Raw genomic sequence first — 20,060 nt, forward strand, 5'->3', positions numbered from 1 at the left:
AATGTTAAAAAATCGTAAATTGCTGGCCTTGGAGAGACATAAAAAATTATTTGGATGGCATACATACATGTGGTATGATAAAGTACAAGCAGACTCGATGTTTTTGCACCATTACATTCGGAGAAGTCTCTTCACAATCTGGAAAAAATATAAGGTTTACATGGAAGATGGAATTCCTTCATAGGTGGTTCCATATGAAGTAATAGATCCGAGAACTGTTGACAACGAGAAGCAGTGCCTAACATACAAGGAGATAACACAAGTACAACATTCAATGCTAAGAATAAAAACAGAAGAAGAGTTGTCTCCTTGTTATGGATGGTTCCAATATAGACAGATCAGAGATCTTTACAACTCGGACTGCTTAAAAGGAGGTATAAGAATGGAAAACTCTGAACTAGAAGAAGTGATGTTACAAGAAGGCAAGAAAGAAATATCCAAAATTTATAAATTACTTCTGAAATTGTATACAGAGGATGAAATAGTTAAAACCCAGATGGTGAAGTGGGCACTAAACTTTCATAAAGAAATAACAATGGAGGCGTGGGAACACCTGTGGAAAAACACATTGAAGATTTCAACTTGTACGAATATTAAAGAGAATGTATATAAAATGATCTACAGGTGGTATTTAACGCCAAAGAAAATTGCACTAGGGAATACAAACATGTCAGACAAATGCTGGAAATGTAAAAAGCATGAAGGATCACTGTATCATATGTGGTGGACCTGTGAAGTAGCTAAGCAATATTGGGGAGATATAATTGAAGTAATTAATGAGATTTTACAAATCCAAATAAACAAGAATCCTGAATTGTTGCTACTGAATTTGGGGATGGAAGCTGTTCCAATGCAGTATAGAACATTGCTATTTTACATGACTACAGCGGCAAGACTTTTGTACGCGCAGAAGTGGAAAGTACAAGAAATACCAACTATAGAAGACTGGATTTACAAATTGCTGTACATGGCAGAAATGGACAAAATGACAAGGAAGCTTAAAGATCTTGACCTAGGACAATATACTGCTGATTGGGGGAAATTAAAACAATATTTAGAGAAAAAATGGGATGTGAAAGGAGAACTGTGGCAGTTTGAGAATTTCTAAAGGGTGGTGGGTGTAAATGAAGTGACTTTACCATTAAGGGGGAAATTTAACTATGACAATCTAAGCTAATATTATGATTAAGAAAATTTGAAGTAAAACAGATACATTAGAAAAATTATATCATATATTACATATATTATGATGTATGCTGTTAGTATATGCACTGTATACTATATTGGGATGCTATATTACAACGCATGCTAGGTTATATTGCATGGAATAGTATATAACAAATACTATATTGATAGTATATTGGATAGAGAACACGCATAAAAGAATTAGAACATGCTTAGAGTAAGCGATATTATAATTTAAGTGTTATAGATAAATACATGTTATGTTATATTTTAATGCATGCTATGCTATGTTGTATGGTACAGTATACAGCAAATACTATATTGATAGTATAGTTGACAGAGTATTTGTATAAAAGAATTAGAATATGCTTAGAGTAAGAGATATTATGATCTATGTGTTGAAGAAAAATATAAGTGAAATAGTATTAAGCAATAAAAGGGGGTAAGGGTTGGAAAGCTGTTGGAAGTCAATAGGGAGGGGGGAGGAAAAGGGTGGGGAACAGGATTAATTAGATATGAAGGGAATGTATGTATTAAATTTAAAAATTTAAACTCACCAATAAAAATTTTAAAAAAATAAAAATAAAGAGAGGCTGGCCAAGTTCCAGGCACTAGCATCAGAGCTGGAGGTCCCCTTGGCAGAGGATAAGACAGAAGGTCCGGCTTCGCGACTCACGTATCTGGGCATAGAACTAGATTCCATTGCAGGATGCTCTAGACTTCCATCTTGTAAGCTCCAGGCATTGCAGGAGCTTATCGTCTCAGCACTAAGCCGGCACAAGATCACCCTTAGGGAGATTCAGTCTCTCCTTGGTCATCTCAATTTTGCGTGCAGGGTTGTTGCACCTGGGCGTCCGTCCTTTCAGTGCCAGGTTGGCCAGGGCTACGGCGGGGGTTCCCGCTAACCATCATCACATCAGGGTCACCAAGGGCATGAAGGAAGACCTCCGGGTATGGTTAGAATTTCTGTCCAAATATAATGGGGTCTCCTTTTGGCAGGACACCTTGGATTCAGCCACAGATTTGCAGGTACATTCTGATGCTGCCGGTAGCGGGGGATTCGGGGTTTACTTTAAGGGTCGTTGGTGCGCGCGGCCCTGGCCACCATAGTGGCAGACTTCGGGATTAATCAGGGACCTCACTTTCCTGGAAGTTTTCCCCATTTTGGGAGCAGTCGTCATCTGGGCCGGGCTATTCAGAAACAAGAGGATAGTTTTTTGGTGTGACAACATGGCTGTTGTTAAGATTTTGAATAGGCAATCATCGCTCTCTGAGCGGGTTATGCGGCTGGTCCGGAGATCTGTTCTGGTGTGCCTGGATAATAACATATCTTTTTCTGAAAAACACGTAGCAGGCACTGATAACAGCATCGCCGACGCATTATCTTGCTTCCAGACCGAGAGATTCTTTGCCTTGGTGCCAGAAGCCCGGAGGGACCTGGAGCCATTCCCGGAGGATCTTTGGAGTCTTGGGAGCACAACATAATACAGGGAGTATTGTCTTCCATTGCCTCGTCCACGCTTCGTTCTTATCGTAGGTCCCTGTCTAGCTTTCTGTCTTTGTCACAACACTGGGGTGGGTCTGGCATGTTGCCGACCACTGGGGCTCTAGTTTTACGTTTCCTGGCTCACCTCAAGGATAGAGGTGCAGCCCCCCGCACTATGAAGTGCCATCTGGCGGCTATCTCTTTCTTTAGTAAGGCCCGAAGTTTTCCTGATCCGTGCACAATGTTTGCCACGAGAAGAGCCATTGAAGGCTGGAAGAGGTCTGCCCTTCCCCCTCCAGACGCTTGCTGCCCAATTACTTATGCCATTTTGTTGCGGCTGGTCGGCTGTTTACCGTTGATTTGTCGCTTGGCGTTTGAGGCCCAGCTGTTTGAGACGGCCTTCATCCTGGCCTTTTTTGGGCCCTTTAGAGTGGGCGAGTTAGTCGCTGGTTCTCGCCAAGAGGTGTCTGGTCGGGCTTTATCAGTGGGGGATGTTAGCTTGCACAGCACAAGCGTGGTCATTGTCCTTAGGAGGTCTAAGACTGACCAAGGTGGACGAGGGTCACGAATTTCCCTCAATAGGGCAGATTCGGGCCCGTGCCCTCTTCAATCATTGTCCGCCTATATGGTGGTCCGCCTGAAGGTTGGAGGCTTCTTATTGGTTCATCAGGATGGCACGCCCCTCTTGTGGTTTCAGTTTGTGAGCGTGCTCCGGGCTGCATTGGCAGCTGAGGGTTTCCCGGCCACCAAGTTCGGTGCCCATTCCTTCTGGATAGGGGCCGCCACCGTGGCATCGGACCTCGGCTTTCCTTCAGCCCGCGTGCAGGCTATTGGTCGTTGGTCTTCTAGTTGTTACAGATCTTATGTTCGGCCGGAGCTGGTCATTAATCCTGTTTCTCTTTAAGTCCCGCCAGGTTGTCCCAAGCAGGTGTGGATTATGGGCCACAGTATCATTTTTGGGCTGCCTGTTATGCGAAGGTTTCTGTCTGGGGACGCAACTTGGGGCTCGAGGACAACGTATCCATTTCCTGGTTTGGTTCAAGTGGAATGACATGGGATGCCGTGCTACCTCGTCTTCTACGGATGACCAGACGGATAGGTCCTCCAGATGCAGTCATTATTCACCTTGGCGAGAACGACCTACCGCGTAGGACCAAGTTGGATGTTCTGCATGACATACTGAGGGACTTGGGAGTTTTGAATGAGAGTTATGAAAACATGACCATCTTTTGGTCAGAACTGTTGCAGCGCCGCGTCTGGCAGGGAGCGCAGCACAACAATCGAGTGGATTTGGCACGGTGGCGGCTGACAAAGGTGGTGGGGCGTGTGGTTTTGGCTTTCGGTGGCCTAGTAATACGTCATCCTGATATCTCATTTCGTGTGGAGGCCTTATACCGTCCGTATGGAGTGCACCTGTCCAGCTGGGGGCAGGACATATGGTTGCAAGACATTAGACATGGATTGCTTCGTTGGTTGGGTCATTAGGAGCATATGGCGGGGAGCCATTTTGTGGCTCCAGTGGCGGTTTGAGCATTGGGCACCGATCCCTGGGGGAAAACGGCGCCTGCGTGGCACTGTTTTCCCACATAGTTGGGGATCCCCATATGGGATCTTGGGTCAGGCATGGAAGTGGTAAGCCCAGCTTGGGGGGCTGACAGAGCATGCCTGAGCCCAGGTGATGGGGAGCTACGCAGAGGCTACCGCCCAGTGTGGGTCCTTTAACCATCATCCCGCGGTTTCCCCTTTCAGCAGGCATGCTAAAGGGTGAGGGCATCTGCTGGCAGGCGGGTCAGCTGATGCTGGGATCCGTGCCCTATGCAGCCATCGCTCCTTTTTGTTATTCAATCAATAAAGTTGTGGCCTGTTTTCCCACCTACAAGCATCAGCGTGTTATTTCCTGCAATCAGCAACCAGTCCGATAGGGCTCGCACCGCAAATAGTTTCGGATGGGTGAATGTTATGGTATGTAAAATCATAGGATTGGCTCACATTGACCACAATACTTTAATGTTGAAAGTGTGGTGGTGTATTGGCCCTACTGCATATGAGACGGTATTATGCAAATTAGTATAACATGAACACTTGCATCTGTCTAATCTCTATAATGTTTGAAAGAATTCATATGGGTGGTAGTGGGATCAGTGCTATGTTGTACTTACGGTGTTAACTATCCTGGGGACTATGTAAGCTAGTATACTTTCTCCAGTACTTGTAAATTGCTTCCATTCACTCCTACAGGAAAAGGGCAAAATATGCCCACTGACACTGAAGGGCATCTACACCAGTGAAGATCCCATGAGAGGGCTGCAATATCCTTCTTCCCTGATTTTAAGGTAGTTCCAAGGTTGTAGAGAAAGGACAATGCCTCTGATACTGCCCCCCTCCCAAAACCCCAACCCACATTTGGAAGGAAGGAATAAACAATGCAGAAACTGACTTGCCTTTCTCACCCCAGTTTCTGGCTTAGAAGAGATGCCCCTCCTTAGAGAGATCATGTTTATTGTGAGAGAACAGGGAAACATGATATGGGGTAATGTTTGTTGGGAGAGAGCAGGGGAAAGGGTTTGGCAAAGCAGAGCTGGCCTTTTTCTATGCTCCACATATAATAATTGCCTCAGTGGTGGATGAGATGCTGGGTAGTGAGAGTTAGAGAAGGAGGGAAGTGGGAGTGATAAGTGCAGTAGGTAAACAGGAGGGGCTCTCTCACCGCTCCACCACCAAAGTTCACAGAGCTTTAACTAGCTTTTATTAATTTCACTTTGTTGCACCTTCATGCTAAGATTAACACAGCCTCAAAGTCTGCCGCACTTACATTGCAGTCATGAACCCAAGCAGTGACTTCATCATCACCAATATCCTTGCTGGATGCAACTTTCAAAAGTTCATTTGTTCGATCCTCATACTGCTGGACTGTGCTACAGCACTGCATGTAATAGGTTTTATACTTCTGCCAGAGCTGAAGCAGAGCTTTACTAGAATGCAGCCGCTCTACAATCTCTTCCAGAAGGTTGTTCCACCTGCAAATAACATATGAACTGGAGAGGAACTGACACAAAAATGGACTTCTGAGCACTGGCAAGGCTTAGTTTCACAGCATCAGCTAACAATGTCATTTGGTTAGCTGTCATTTGGTTAGCTGTGTTAGTCTGTAGTAGCAAAGTAGCAATGCCATTTGGCTAATTCCTACAGAGGCTGGAAAAGAGCCAAATATGTCAACCATTATAGTGTTCTCCCATGCATATTTCATATATTTTCCCCCTCACACAAAAAGCAAGCAAACCTACGCAACACAACCTTGTGGTTTCATACTTTTAAAGAAGCTTGTTGTCTGAATCTTATACCCATGTATGTGCTAATGCTTTAGTATGTATGCTTAGGAACATCATTCAACTGGATTTGGGTGGCAATCTCCTCGTTTGAAACAGTTTTTATATAAATATTGACAGCTTCATAGTATATTAAAAACAAGACCACTCCTATCTGTTTCATTGGGACAATACTAGAATGATGTAAAGATTTTGTTACAGATTTGACTAAAAAAATCCACTTGGAAGTAGATTCATACCTCATGTTTACTTCTTTTAAAGTGTTGTTAAGTGTTTCTGTAACAGGTGAATGACACTCTTTCAGTAGCTGATTGGTCACAGATCCAAATTTCTGTAGACTATGCTCTTGTTTTTCCAATTCATCCTGCAACTTCTATATATACATATATAGGAGGAGAGAAGCACAAAACAAGAGTAAACACATTTTAACTCTTATTCAAAAGGCCATGAATAGAACTGCTTTCCTGAAAGTCCAACAATAATTTCTTTCTTTAAAAAAAATAAATTGAGTGAGGAATTCTTGATCAGCGCATCATCATTCTACCAGCTGATAAAGGCAATGCTACAGTGATCATGAAAACAGAGGAATACAAAAAGAAGATTAAGGAACTCCTGGACCCCTCCACCTACAAAAAACTAAAACGAGATCCCACCTGCAAAATCACCAGGCTAACAAATGCGCTGATCAAGAATTCCTCACTACATCCCGACACGCACAGAAAACTATGCAAGGTTTAAGCACAGCCACCTAGACTATATGGACTCCCTAAAATACATAAGGATTCAGTCCCACTCCGACCCATTGTGAGTGCCATTGGTTCACCGACATATGAATTAGCTAGACATCTGGCCAATCTCCTGCAGGACCACATCGGGAAAACCTCATCTTACATCAAAGATTCAGCAGATTTCATCAACAAAATCAGTTCTCTGAAACTCAATCCACAAGACATACTTGTCAGTTTTGATGTTGTATCCCTGTTTACCAAGGTTCCAGTAAAAGACACTATTGCACTTATTAATCAGATTTTCCCAGAGGATGTAACAGCCTTATTCCATCATTGTCTGACAACCGGTTACTTCCAATGGGATAACGAATTCTATGAACAGATGGATGGGGTGGCCATGGGGAGCCCTCTCAGCCCAGTTATAGCAAACTTCTACATGGAACATTTTGAAAAAACAGCTCTAGAATCAGCACCCCACAAACCTAGTGTATGGTTCTGGTTTGTGGATGATACATTTATCATTTGGAGCCATGGGGAGGAAGAATTGATGGGTTTTTTTAATCATCTCAACAACATCCACCTGAACATACAATTCACAATGGAGAATGAAATCAAGGGAAAACTCCCATTCCTGGATACCTTGGTCATCCGCAAAGCAAACTTTCAGTTAGGTCACAAGGTCTACAGGAAACCAACTCACACTGATCGGTACTTACACAAAAACTCCAATCACCACCCCTGACAGAAAAGAGGCATAATGAAAACATTAGTGGATCGTGCAAGACGGATATGTGAGCCGCACTTTCTCAATGAGGAAATTAATCATCTAAACCACCCACTTCAGGCAAATGGCTACTCCAGAAATGAAATCCGAAGAGCAATCAAACCCAGGATGAATCAAACAACCAAGGAAAAACAGTCTCCTACAGGAAAAGTGTTTTTGCCATATATCAAAGGAATTACTGATCAGATGGGAAAGCTTATGAAAAAGCATAACCTTCAAGCAGTATTCAGACCCACCCGAAAAATACAACAGATGCTACGATCAGCAAAAGACAGTAGAGACCCCCTTACCTCTGCAGGAGTATACCGTATACCCTGCAGCTGTGGACAAGTTTACATCGGGACCACAAAGCGTAGCATCCAGACAAGAATAAAAGAACATGAAAGACACTGCAGACTTGGACAACCTGAAAAATCAGCAGTGGCTGAACATAGCCTAACTCAAACAGGGCACAGTATCTTATTCCAGGACACCAAAATACTGGACAACACTTCCAACTACTTTGTCAGACTGCACAGGGAAGCCATTGAAATTCACAAGCATAAGCAAAACTTCAACAGGAAAGAAGAAACCTTAAGAATGAACAGAGCATGGTTTCCAGTTCTGAAAAACACCAGGCTAACAAAACACTCTATACCCGACAATACCCGGGTATTGAGTGTTTTTTCTGAATTCCACGTCCGCTTGTAATGAATATCTAAATTCAGTTCCTTTCCCCACATCAGTAGTATTCTCCCACTGTTTCTTAAGTTCTTGAATTGCTTGATTGGTTCTTTGAGATGCTTGATTTGTTTTGGACAGCCCAGAAGATAGTTCAAATCCATAATCATGATCTTCAGGAACTCCTTCCATAGCCTGATCAGCTTGCTGAGATAACAGTGCTGGTTCATTGTCTTGTGAATTTAGTTTTAGCATATCTTTCTCCCCTTGACACATGTTGGCCAAAATATTTCCATAATCTTGCTTTACTTTGCTTAACAAACTTTCAAGTTTCTTTGTGAGGGAGGAAGAGAGCCTCTATATAATTTCTTCTTGAGGCTGATTCTTGACTGCAATCATTTTTAATTCAGCAGGTTAATCTGATCAGAGAGGAAATCCCAATTATTTTATATCTCAGTCAGTAAATTCTTCAATGCTAAGCTACTTAGCAGACATCTTTCGAGTTTTCCAGTGTTGAAATAGCTTTTGTCCTGAGCACAGATACAGGATACAAAACAAAACTTCACAGTGTCTTGAAGGGAGGAAGGAGGAACAAATCACTTAAAAGGTGGAAAAAAATAAGGTCCTAGCAAGTCCAAGACCCAGAAAATAAAAAATAAAAAGATATTTGCAAGGCAGGCTTACTTGGGCATCTGCCGGCATGAAACTGTTTCTTTGCTTGATGTTGTTGTGTTGGAGGAAACAGAAGATTGTTAAGCCCCTAATTAAAAGGGCTCAAAAATCCTCTGATATTTCTCAGCACGCCTAGCTGATACATCTCCTATCATTAGGAGATGGGCTTGGGGTTTATTTTCATAAACCTGCCTTCACAGAAACAGCCAGTGTGGGAGCACACAAGCCTGTGTACTACTGGCCATTTTACTTCCCAGCAATAATAATTTCCATGATTTTGCCTACTATAACAAAAACGTTGATGTTCCTATTTTACCTGAAGGTTATATACTTGGACTTTCACTGCTTCCAAAGAACCTGTAAGAAGATGGAAGCGTGACAGAGAATATCTGGCTTCCATCAAGTAGCTATTCAGTTCTTCATAAGCTGCTTTGTGAATGCTCCACAGATCAAGGACCGACTGCAACAATATCTTCAGTTGGCCAACCTGATCAAGAAGATATAAAAGCCCATAAATATTAGAAATATGAATATCATTTGTTCAAATCACTTTAATCAAAAGAAATATGCCAGACTCTTTATTTCCTCTTTAGCTCAATTTTGCTTAAAGAAAAATTAGATTATTTCATTAGCAATGTATGTAACAATTGGTGGGGGGTTTTTTGCTACACCCATAAAAGACTTTATTTTCCAGTAAAGTATAATATTTAAACTTTGTTACGTAATTGCTCTTTACTGTTAGACAAACACAAAACAAAACAAACTTCATGTATTCTACACAGTAAAATTATGTTAATTATGATGTTTATATAACTTTTATCCCAATGAACATATTTTGTTCCGATTTCAACGAATAACTTGAAGTTATATCTTTTATCACTATAAATCTCAATAAGCAAGGCACTAGAGTCTTATACAGGCTAAATCTGTCACTCAACTTAAAATAAGATAAAATCTCAACTGAGTTTGTATATCATAGACCCAAGGGCAACAAAAGCCCAGTAATGTGTGAGCATATGCCCTATAAATAACCATGTGCACCTCAAAAATAAACAGGAGTCTTAGGACACCTTAATGACTAACAATTTTTTATTCTAGCCTAAGAGGAGCCCGCTTTTTCAGATGCTGAGTGAATCCTCACTATGCAGTCATTTTATATAGGAGGACTGAAAAACAAATAGCAGGGTCAAGGGCTATGAGTTGCAGGATGTACAGGGTAAAATGTAATTATGCTCATTTAATTATGTAATGGGTGGAGAGACACTTTTTCTTAAGACAAAGGACCAATTCACACATTACAAAATCCACATGGGTACTATTGACAGACGTGGTTTAGGAGCTCTGTACTCAGAACTCATTTCACAAGGTACTTAATAATAACTGCGCTTATATGCCGCTCTTCTAGACAGATTAGTGCCTCACCCAGAGCGGTGAACAAGTTAGTGTTATTATTATCCCCACAATACAGCTGAGAAGATGGGGCTGAGAGGAGTGGCTTATCCAAGGACACCTACTGAGCTCATGGCAGTAGTGGGATTTGAACCAGTAGAGTGATGATTTGCAGCCAAACAACTTAACCACTGTGCTACAGCAGCTCTCATAGATATAGATATAGATCAGAACCATGAGGTATGGGGAGAGGGGGCTTAAGCCTTCCCCAATGCTCTATTCCTGACCTGAAACTGTTCTGGGGAGTTGCTATTTGCCTCATAGGGGGCTACATGTTTACAGGTAGTCTATACATAAGTTTCCTCATTGAGGTAAGTATTCATTCTATAAGCCTGTTTCAGGTTAAGAAAACAGTGTGGGGGAATGCATTCTGAGCACAGAACTCTAAATGTACGTCCAATTGAAAGTTTTCATAGAGACCACATGGGAGACATCTTGAGGACACTGTAACATGTGGATTACCTAGAGGTATAATGAGCTAAAAATCTTAGTCTCCTCCTAGGGTTGGAGGTAATTAAACCTCTTAATAAATCCCAATTCAGCCATGTATGCAAGAATACCCAAATTCTGTGATGCAACAACTCAAAATCAAGGTGGAAGAATCGTAAGAATCTGGACCAAAGCTATATAGATAATGTGCATGTGCAATTGATGCTGAAATTATATTATACGTGTTAAGGAAAAATGTCTTTAAAGGTACTCTGCATTCAGATTACATTTCCCCACAGCCATCACCCACAATTAACTAAGACACCAAAAGTGATCCATAAAGAATTAATGAGCTTTATTTACAATAAAATCCAGATGCTGTGCCATGTTCCGACACATGCATAAAGATCAGCCATAGCAGAGAATCTTATATACTTTCCAAAGTTAATTGTTTACAGAAAAGAGATAAAATTGTTATACAAAACTAGATACAAACAATTCTTTGGGATCAAATTCTTCAGGAGACATGACACAAAATAAGTCTGATTGACAAGACAGTAAACTCTCTCTGTAATATAAACATGTTACATATCTGGTGCCACAAAGGAATCTTGGGTGTCTTCTTAACAGAGTGTTTATCCAAGCTAAATCCTTGAGTACAAAGTCAAAACTAGAGAGATACTGTCCTTGCAATAGGACTTTCTAACCCTACTGAACCACAGCACCATAAGGAATCTGCTTACAAATAATAACTTTTGCCTTCTGTGCAACGTATCAACCCTAATAAATGCTTGTTCATAGGTCTTTTAGAATAGGGGTCATAGAAATTCCCTAACAATATGTATAGAAGTGTACATGTATGTGAATCTGTACCAAATCAGGCATCTATCTAATTTGGTACAGATTTTCATATCTACATTTCTAAGAGGTGATCCAGCCATTAATATCTGGCATATTTAAAAATTGCATAACAGTTCTACACTCTCAAATACATTGGACCACAGAAGAGCAGGTCAAATTCCATACAAGACAAGCTACAACTACATTGCAGTAATGTTTAAGAATCTAACCAACACCTAGTCTTCTAGCTACAATCTTACATAGCCAAAAGTATCTTAAGCACCATTTAAATCAAACTTCGTATACCTGGGACTGGAAAGAGAAGAGAGGGCATATCTCTTAATTACATGCAACTCCTTTCCTAAATAACCCCTTGTCCCATAGCCAGCATGGTGTAGCGGTTAGAGTGTCAAACTAGGATCTGGAACAACCACTCTGCCATGGAAGCTCATGGGGTGAACTTAAGCCAATTATTCTTTCTCAGCCTAACCCATTTTACAGTTGTTATAAAATGGAGGAAAAGAGTATGATGCTGTAAGCTTCTTTTGGTCCCCACTAGAAAGAAAAGTGAAACATAAAAACAAAACAAACAGCCATGTATATTCCTTTGTTTTTCACCATTTCAGTTATGTCTCCTTCCAAGAGACCGTGAGTGATCCCGCACACGTTGGATAATGCACTTCCAATCCTCTTTATAGATAATTTGGAACAGATTTTTCCATGTGCGGAAAAAAAAATCCACCTCAAACGATTGATAAAGTGCATTGAAAGTGCATTATCCAACGTGTGCGGAATCAGCCCATTTCTCCATTTGATGGATTACTAGCTACAAACAAATCGGTTGCAGTGAAAATTGGAAAATGAGGTGGCTGCAAGTGGTTTCAAGTGCTTCTGCCCAGCTTCAGCTGGTGTGTCAGCTGCACCCATTCCTTGTTCAGTCAGATCTAGCCAGTGTTCTGTGCCATATTTACATCTAGACTGGACTACTGCAATGAGCTCTATTTGGGGCAATTCTTGAAGAATGTTCAGAAACAGCAGCTAGGTCAGAACGTTGTGAGTAGCTGGCTGGTTGAGGCCAGCTGTTGGGATCATGTGACCCTGATATGACAGCAATTACATGGCCTACGAGTCTGCTCCTGAGCACAATTCAAGGTGTTCATTTTTGCCTTTAAACCCCTAGATGACTTGGGATCAGTATAGCTGAAGGACTGTCTTCTCCCATACGTCCTTGCCCAGGGAATTGTGATCTCAGGGAAAGGCCGTCCTGGCTATTCCATCAACCAAAGAAGATCATCTGGTGGATACATGAGAGAGGGCCTTTTCAATGGCAGTCCCACAATTATGGAACAGCATCCCCAGGAAAGTGTACTTGGTCCCTTCACTATCGATCTTCAGGAGGCAGCTGCAGATGTTTTTATTTAAGACTGCTTTTAATTACCTTTGTATTTATGTTACTGGCAGTTCTAAACTGGGTTGTTTTAAAACATTGTTTTTATCTGTAGATCTTTTTTATTTGTAAGCTGCCTTGTGTTCCTCCTTAGTAGAATGGCAGCTACCAAATATTTTAAATAAATAAATTGCTTATCTCTTCCCTCATTTCCACTCATCAGCATTTTTAGAAGTATATCACCTCAATACCGAGTCTCCCCACATTTAAAGGTAAAAAATTCCTTTTTCCCTCATGCAGACACACCTACTTACCATGTGGTCCAAATTTGCCCAGGAATGATTGAGTTCTTGAAGTGTGTTCATGACCACAGCTGAGACAATTTCTTTTTTATTTTGTATCAACAAAAGTCCGCTCTGTTCTATTTTTTCAACTTCTTTCTCCTTTGACTTTATTAGCTCTTCCAGCTCCTGAAAGAAATATGTTCCAATGGGATTTGTTTTCATAGTATAACATTTCTAGAATTACATGAGCTTTATGAAATAACAGAAAACACTACAACTTTCATCAAAATTTGGGTCAATTTTCTGAGTACAGGTATACACCCTGTTTAAAAAATAATCTTTTATTAATTTTATAAAGTTAAGATACAATGTGAATGTTAACTTGGTAATTCATCTTAGATGATATAACATATTCATACACCTTTTCACAATAATGTTATTCAAATGTCTTTTTAAAAAGAAATGTAAACAACTATATAGATAAAGTGAACAATGTCTGGGAACATGAAAAAAGAAAGAGCCTGAAAAACATTCTTTTTGCCTTGAAAATATTTAAGAGTAAAAATTCAGTACACCTCTAATCTATTATTTCATATTTTGTGTATTGGACTCCATTTTAATTGTATTTTGTCATCATCACCTATGTTCTTTTATTTCTGGCAAAGCAACCTTTCATTCAAGCCTAGATTATAATCTTTGAAATAACTTGATGGTTAACATTTCTCTTTTACATTTATAAATCAAATGTGTTTTAACTGCTTTTATAGTAATAGGAATGGTTGAGTCACTGAAGTCTACAACAAAGTGTTCAAATATATATATAATTTTATAAATATATATATATAATTAACTGTCTTCAGATCAAAGGGCAGAAATACTCTAAGAGCCAAAAATATTTGCAACAGAAACATTTTTATCCTTCCAATCTCCTAACTCCATTAAAGTGTCATTTTGGTTTCTTATTTATTGTGGAAAATGATTTCACCTTTAACTATTTAAATTGTATTGGATCTCTATCAGCATAGGTTGACTCAAGAATTGTAGCTTTAGTATTATTTTAACTGGATGCAACATAACGTCTAAAAGCCTAGTAAAAGCATTCTTTTTTTTTTCTTTTTTAATGATCAAATCCTTAAAGAGTATATGTGTGGAGGTGTGTGACCTAAAATGACCTGCAAGGACAGCAACTTATATTAAGTTCTGGGTATGCTAAATGTTAGGAGGGTCAAACAAATTATACTAATGATCAGGAGCGACGCCCGCACACACACACACCAGCCTGCGTGATGACGTCGCATGTGACGTCATCATGGGCGTGCACGCGAGCCAGCCCGATTGCTGCGTCGGGCAGCTGGGATGGCATGCGGGTGGCCTCCCAGCTCTCCTGCTCGGTTGCCCTGCACCACCCCAGACGCCTGCCCACGGCTGCTGTGCCCAGCCGGGGGCGTGTGTTGGCGGCGGTGGCAGCGCTGGGCGGGAGAGCTGGGAGGCTGCAGCTCCATGGCGCGCGCTCCCACCCCCAGTGCCTCCTCCGGTGCCCCGCGCCCTGAGGCAACCACCTACCTGGCCTCAATGGGCGCGCCGGCCCTGCTAATGATTTCATCATACATCCTTGCTTTATTGAGTTGAAGGAGGAGGTTGTAATACCCCTTCTTAAGAATCTTCCCAGGACTGAAAAAATCTAAACAATTAGTAGCCAGTTGAAAATATCCTGTTTGGGGGGAAATTATTTGGTCCTTAATCTTCATGGGGGAAGCATGCAGGTCTTTCATTGTTTTTCTGCTTTTGCATTCCTTCTGTTATCCTTTTGACCCAGCTCTTCCCTTGTGGTTGACTTTTCACTTCTCCTTTAAACTACTGTGGCATACATACCCACAAATTGGGTAGCAAGTAGCTTATTGCCCTACCATTCTGGAAGGAAACAAGTTCTGAAGAGGTGGGTCAGAAACAGTACCAAAGCCTCGGAGGAAAGCTCTGATGAAAGTTTCATTGAGAACTGAGCTCTTTCTAACCAGTGGCCACGGAATGAAGAAAACCACATTGGCTGTGCAGATATTATTATTGAAAGGTAAAAGTTTCAATGTATTAATAACAGTAACAACATATGATTTATATACCGCCCTTCAAGACGACTTAGCACTCATATATTTATGTAATTTGGAATTTAATTTATTTCTGTCACTAATTGAACTAATCAAGGCGTTTACAGTCCATCTTATTCGGGAGGCCCCATTATAAAAACAGTGAAATGCTGCATCAGTTCTACAGTCTTCATGTGTACATGCCATCATTAAATAGGCTTTTTTCTTTTTTCCTCACCAAATTGGTGTGGTCATCTTCTACCATATGGAAGCATTTCCACACTTCAAATTCCTCAGGGAGAACCCCCCCCCCCCCGTGTTCAGCAAATAATACTGAATGAAATATGTCTTTCCAAATGCTACCAGGATTACCAAATATATCTTTACATGTAGAAAATGCCTTGCAAACATTAAAAATCTTTCATAAATGTGGTGGATGACAGTGGAAGTAGCACCAAATAGCGTTAATCCAGAAGCCCTGTTTTTTAATGTGATAACTATATCCCAAAGTGTTGCCTAGTCAGTTTCATCTGGTGATAGTAAATTGTTATCTCAATTAATTTCACGCAAAAACTTTCAAGAATACCTTCATTTATAGATAAGATAATACCTGATGATCAATCAAAAACTGACCAGATACTTGCAAGCGCAATATATGCCTCCGGAACATTACTATCCATCATTGAAAGTATATATTAGCAGGAAATATTTAAATTATTCCCATCATATCATTTGTCCTATAGATATTCTTTGAGCAAACCTGTTCTAGAATCTGAATCTAAACATGTAATGCAATCTGTACAGAAACAATAAAGCATTGTGTTTTGCAGCAATTACAGATGGGTGGACAAATGTTCAAAAGAAAGGAATAATAAAATCCTGTACAAACTCTGATTTTCTGTTTTTGAGAGAGAAATTTTTGTTGCTTTTGTAACAAAACACTACCTGACAGTCTTTTAAGGCATTCTGGACTGAAGCCTGATCTCCAATTCTTTGCTGTTTCTTCAGTCTCTTCTCCTGAGTTTCAAACCAAGTTTTTAGACATTGAACATTATTTTCATATTCTGTCCAGGATTCCAGAAAACCTTCTAAGAGCTGGATCTGAAAAACACAAATTTTCAAAATGAAGAATTCGCATAGTCAAGGTATCTAATTATTTCATTTAAAAAGTACATCAATATTCATTTATGTTTTCTTAAATCTCAACGTTACTAGCCTGATAAACACATGTGTACGTGATTACATACTTTTTCTGTTATCAGAGCCTGCAGAACCTGCCAGCGTCTATTCATCACTCCAAGTTGTTCCGCAAAATCAGTCTTGTCACTGCGTTTACTTTCCACATCCTGACTGCTAATTTGTAGTACTGACTGGTTAACAAAGTCCACAGTTAACTGTTTACAGTTTATATCGATTTTGAAACCCTAAGAAAAATGAAAAGAAGCTATAAGAAAGTGTTTGCATTTATTTCAGGAGATCAACATGCCTTCTAAGGTACTATCATACCATGCTTTGCCAAAAACATTGTCATAATGTCTAAACAATTAATTTGTAAACATTATATGCTCTTAGGATTAAGCATGATTCCTATAATTCACAAGGGAGTTAGCTGTGTTAGTCGGTAGTAGAGATGAGCACGGACTGGCATTTGCCTACGACTGCTGGTTCGGGGTTCGTGGGCTTCCATGGACTACGGTCCATGAACTTTTAACGGACCAGGCCCGGTTCGAGAACCGGTTCGAGTCAGAAAAGGCCTTGGTTTTCCCACAGATTTTCACTTCAGTTGACTTTTCCCACCAAAGGTTCTCATGTAACGCTCCTTGATTATCACTTTTCCAAAGAGACAAACAACAACTTCCCCTCCCCTATTCTGACTGACCCTTACCCACCCTTGGGGGAAGGAGAGAGACTTGTGCTCCTGTCCAGGAGAGGTCGCTGCCCACAAAACCCACCTACATGGGGCTGCATCAACAAGAGATGCCCTCCCCAGGGGTGGGGAGACCAACTCTCCATGATGGGAAATGAATGGATGTACTTGAGTGAAAGCCAACTCCGCAACAGGATCATGTAGCAATTCAAAGGCCCCTTGCTGGAATGGAAGGCATGGGAGCGATGGAAAGGATGTCTTCCACACCTTGAGGGAAGGAAACTTATGCTACCCTGTTCAGAGGAAGCCTCTTTGGGCAGTGGACAACGAGTCCCACCTTAGTGACATGGTGTGTCAGCTTGCTTGCTTTCAAGCACGCTGACCTGGGCCACTGTCCTATTTCTCACTGGACTTTGGGGATTGACCCTCAGAGGGGCCCTTGTGCTCGCAAGAGCAGGACGGTCGCCGACAAAACCCACTTCACCGAACGTGATGCAGTCCATCAAGGAAGCTCATCATGTGCCTTAGACTGTTTTGTCAGCATACAAATCGTATCAAGAAAAAGAGGAGGTACTTAGAAGGTGCCAGGGACAGGGCTTGTCGTCGGGAGGAGGATAATATATGTTTGTAAAGCTCAGTCATCATGTGCCTTACACTGTTTCGTCAATATACAAATACAAATCCACTATTTAGGGAGTGAAAAAGGCTTAGAAAGAAGTGAAGCAGACAGAGCCCCCCCAAACCTGCTGCCAGTGGTCCTAGGGTGGGTGTTTCACAGAGGCCAGTAGCAGTCTTCCCCCTGCACCTCAAAAGCCAGGCTGGAAATGTCCCCCCAAGTCACCCACTAAAAAGGCTTTGAAAGGAGTGAAGCAGAGAGAGCCCCCCAAAACGTGCTGCCAGTGGTCCTAGGGTGGGTGTTTCACAGAGCCTAATAGCACTCTCCCTCCCCTTGCAGCCAAGAAAGAACGTGGGGGAAAGAAGGCAAGAACTCAAGCAGACAACGCCCAAAGGTGCCTTGCACCCACTGTGGGTCTATGAGTGGGGTGGCGTCACAGCACAATAGAACCCACCGGCAACCCATAAAAAAGGAAGAGATTTGGGGGGGAGGGGGGATTAAGCCCGAGAAGAACCCAAGGACTCAAAACACAGAAAGAAATCAGAGTAACCCAATAGTGCATTAAAAGGATTTTTTAAAAAGTGCTCTAGAATAGAAACGAGGAGAAAAAAATTAAACAGGAATGGAAAAAAGAGAAAGCTCTCTTGCACCAGAAGCCCCAAAGCCCAGCTAAGGCACAAGCGCAGCCAAAAAAGAATGTGGGGAAATGAAGGCAAGAACTCAAGCAGACAACGCCCAAAGCTGCCTTGCACCCACTGTGGGTCTATGAGTGGGGCGGCGTCACAGCACAATAGAACCCACCGGCAATCCAGAAAAAAGGAAGAGATTTGGGGGGGGAAGGGGGGATTAAGCCCAAGAAGAACCCAAGGACTCACAACGCAGAAAGAAATCAGTGCGGTAAAAGGGTTTTTTAAAAAGTGCTCTAGAATAGAAAGGAGGAGAAATGGAGAAAAGAGAAAGCTCTCTTGCAGCTGAAGCCCCAAATCCCCAAGGCACAAGCCGTGCTCTCTCTCTCTCTCACACACACACACAAAAATTCCCCACAGCAAGCAGTTGCTAAGCTTAGAACTAACTCGCGTCCCCGCGCCAGGAGAATGGAGCCGACGCTTTGCGCGCATTGTCTTTTATACAGAAAGGGTGATCTCTGTTTGGCTGACAGAGCTGCCAATCAAGGTTTCCTGGGCTAAGATTGGTGTGTTCCAAACGGGGAAGGTGGTTCCACCGTTGCCTAGGAAATTGTTTGAGCGGGAATCCTGGCATGACGGGCCAACGGACACACGGACAGAAAGCCCCAATGTTCGGCGCTTTCGTGAGAAAAACACAAGCCCATGGCCCGTGTGTTCATGAAGCACGAACTGGTTAAGTTCGTGACGAAATTAGGTCGGTTATGCGGACCGTGCCCACCTCTAGTCGGTAGTTGAAAAATAGTAGAGTCAGTAGCACCTTTAAGACTAACCAACTTTATTGTAGCATAAGCTTTTGAGAACCACAGCTCTCTTGCATCTCACTCATCTGACAAAGACAATAAAGTTGGTTAGTCTTAAAGGTGTTACTGGAGTCTTTACTATTTTATAATCCACTAGAGATAATGAGATGGACACCAAAGATCCATTCCACAAATTGGGCCCTTAGTACAAAGAAGTTCAATCTTTTGCATCAGAGGAAGGCTCCTTGAAAAGGAGAAAGCACCCACCAGATCCAATCTATAAATATTAAGGTACTAAATTCTGGGAGTGGTTGAAAAGACTGAAAATATGAAGTTGTATACAAATCTGTTTTAACAGTAATCTCTTAGTACCAGGACCTACAGACAGTACAAACTTTTGCATATTTCAATTTCACCTGAAAAATACTTTGTATACCAATAATTAACAGTGACCAGAGTCAGAAGGCTTAGAAGGGTATAATTCTGCTTACAATTGTACTGACTGGTGCATTGAAAGTAATAATATCCATACAAAATTTGTCTTACATCTATTGGGAGCACTTAAAGTTCATAAAGTTGTTATTTGTTAGGAAAACAAAAAAAAAAGTTTCACACAAACATTCAAATATCCCAACTGAGCATAAACTCAACAGGACAAATCATCTTAATGTTTTTCATGCGACACTAAAAAAAAAAGTAGATCAATTCAAGTGTTTGAAGAAGGCAGCTCTCTGACTCTCAGAAGCTTACACTCTGAAAATCTTGTTGGTCTCTAAGGTGCCAATGGACTAAAATCCTGCTCTTCTACTGCAGACCAACACAGCTATCCACCTAAACTAA

General features: G+C 41.4%; 1 protein-coding gene across 1 annotated transcript in view; it reads right to left on the minus strand.

The window, feature by feature from the left end:
- The window catches only part of SYNE1 (spectrin repeat containing nuclear envelope protein 1), a 471,821-nt gene that overhangs the window by 134,366 nt on the left and 317,395 nt on the right, over window positions 1-20,060 (minus strand). The window contains exons 109-114 of the mRNA XM_055002895.1: window positions 16,559-16,735; window positions 16,257-16,412; window positions 13,261-13,416; window positions 9,158-9,328; window positions 6,237-6,370; window positions 5,484-5,688 (exon numbers count right to left, since the gene is read on the minus strand). Of these exons, the coding sequence (XP_054858870.1) occupies window positions 5,484-5,688; window positions 6,237-6,370; window positions 9,158-9,328; window positions 13,261-13,416; window positions 16,257-16,412; window positions 16,559-16,735 (999 nt within the window). The remainder of the gene's footprint in view (window positions 1-5,483; window positions 5,689-6,236; window positions 6,371-9,157; window positions 9,329-13,260; window positions 13,417-16,256; window positions 16,413-16,558; window positions 16,736-20,060) is intronic.

Source organism: Eublepharis macularius, chromosome 1, assembly GCF_028583425.1.
Source record: "Eublepharis macularius isolate TG4126 chromosome 1, MPM_Emac_v1.0, whole genome shotgun sequence".
NCBI lineage: Eukaryota > Metazoa > Chordata > Lepidosauria > Squamata > Eublepharidae > Eublepharis > Eublepharis macularius.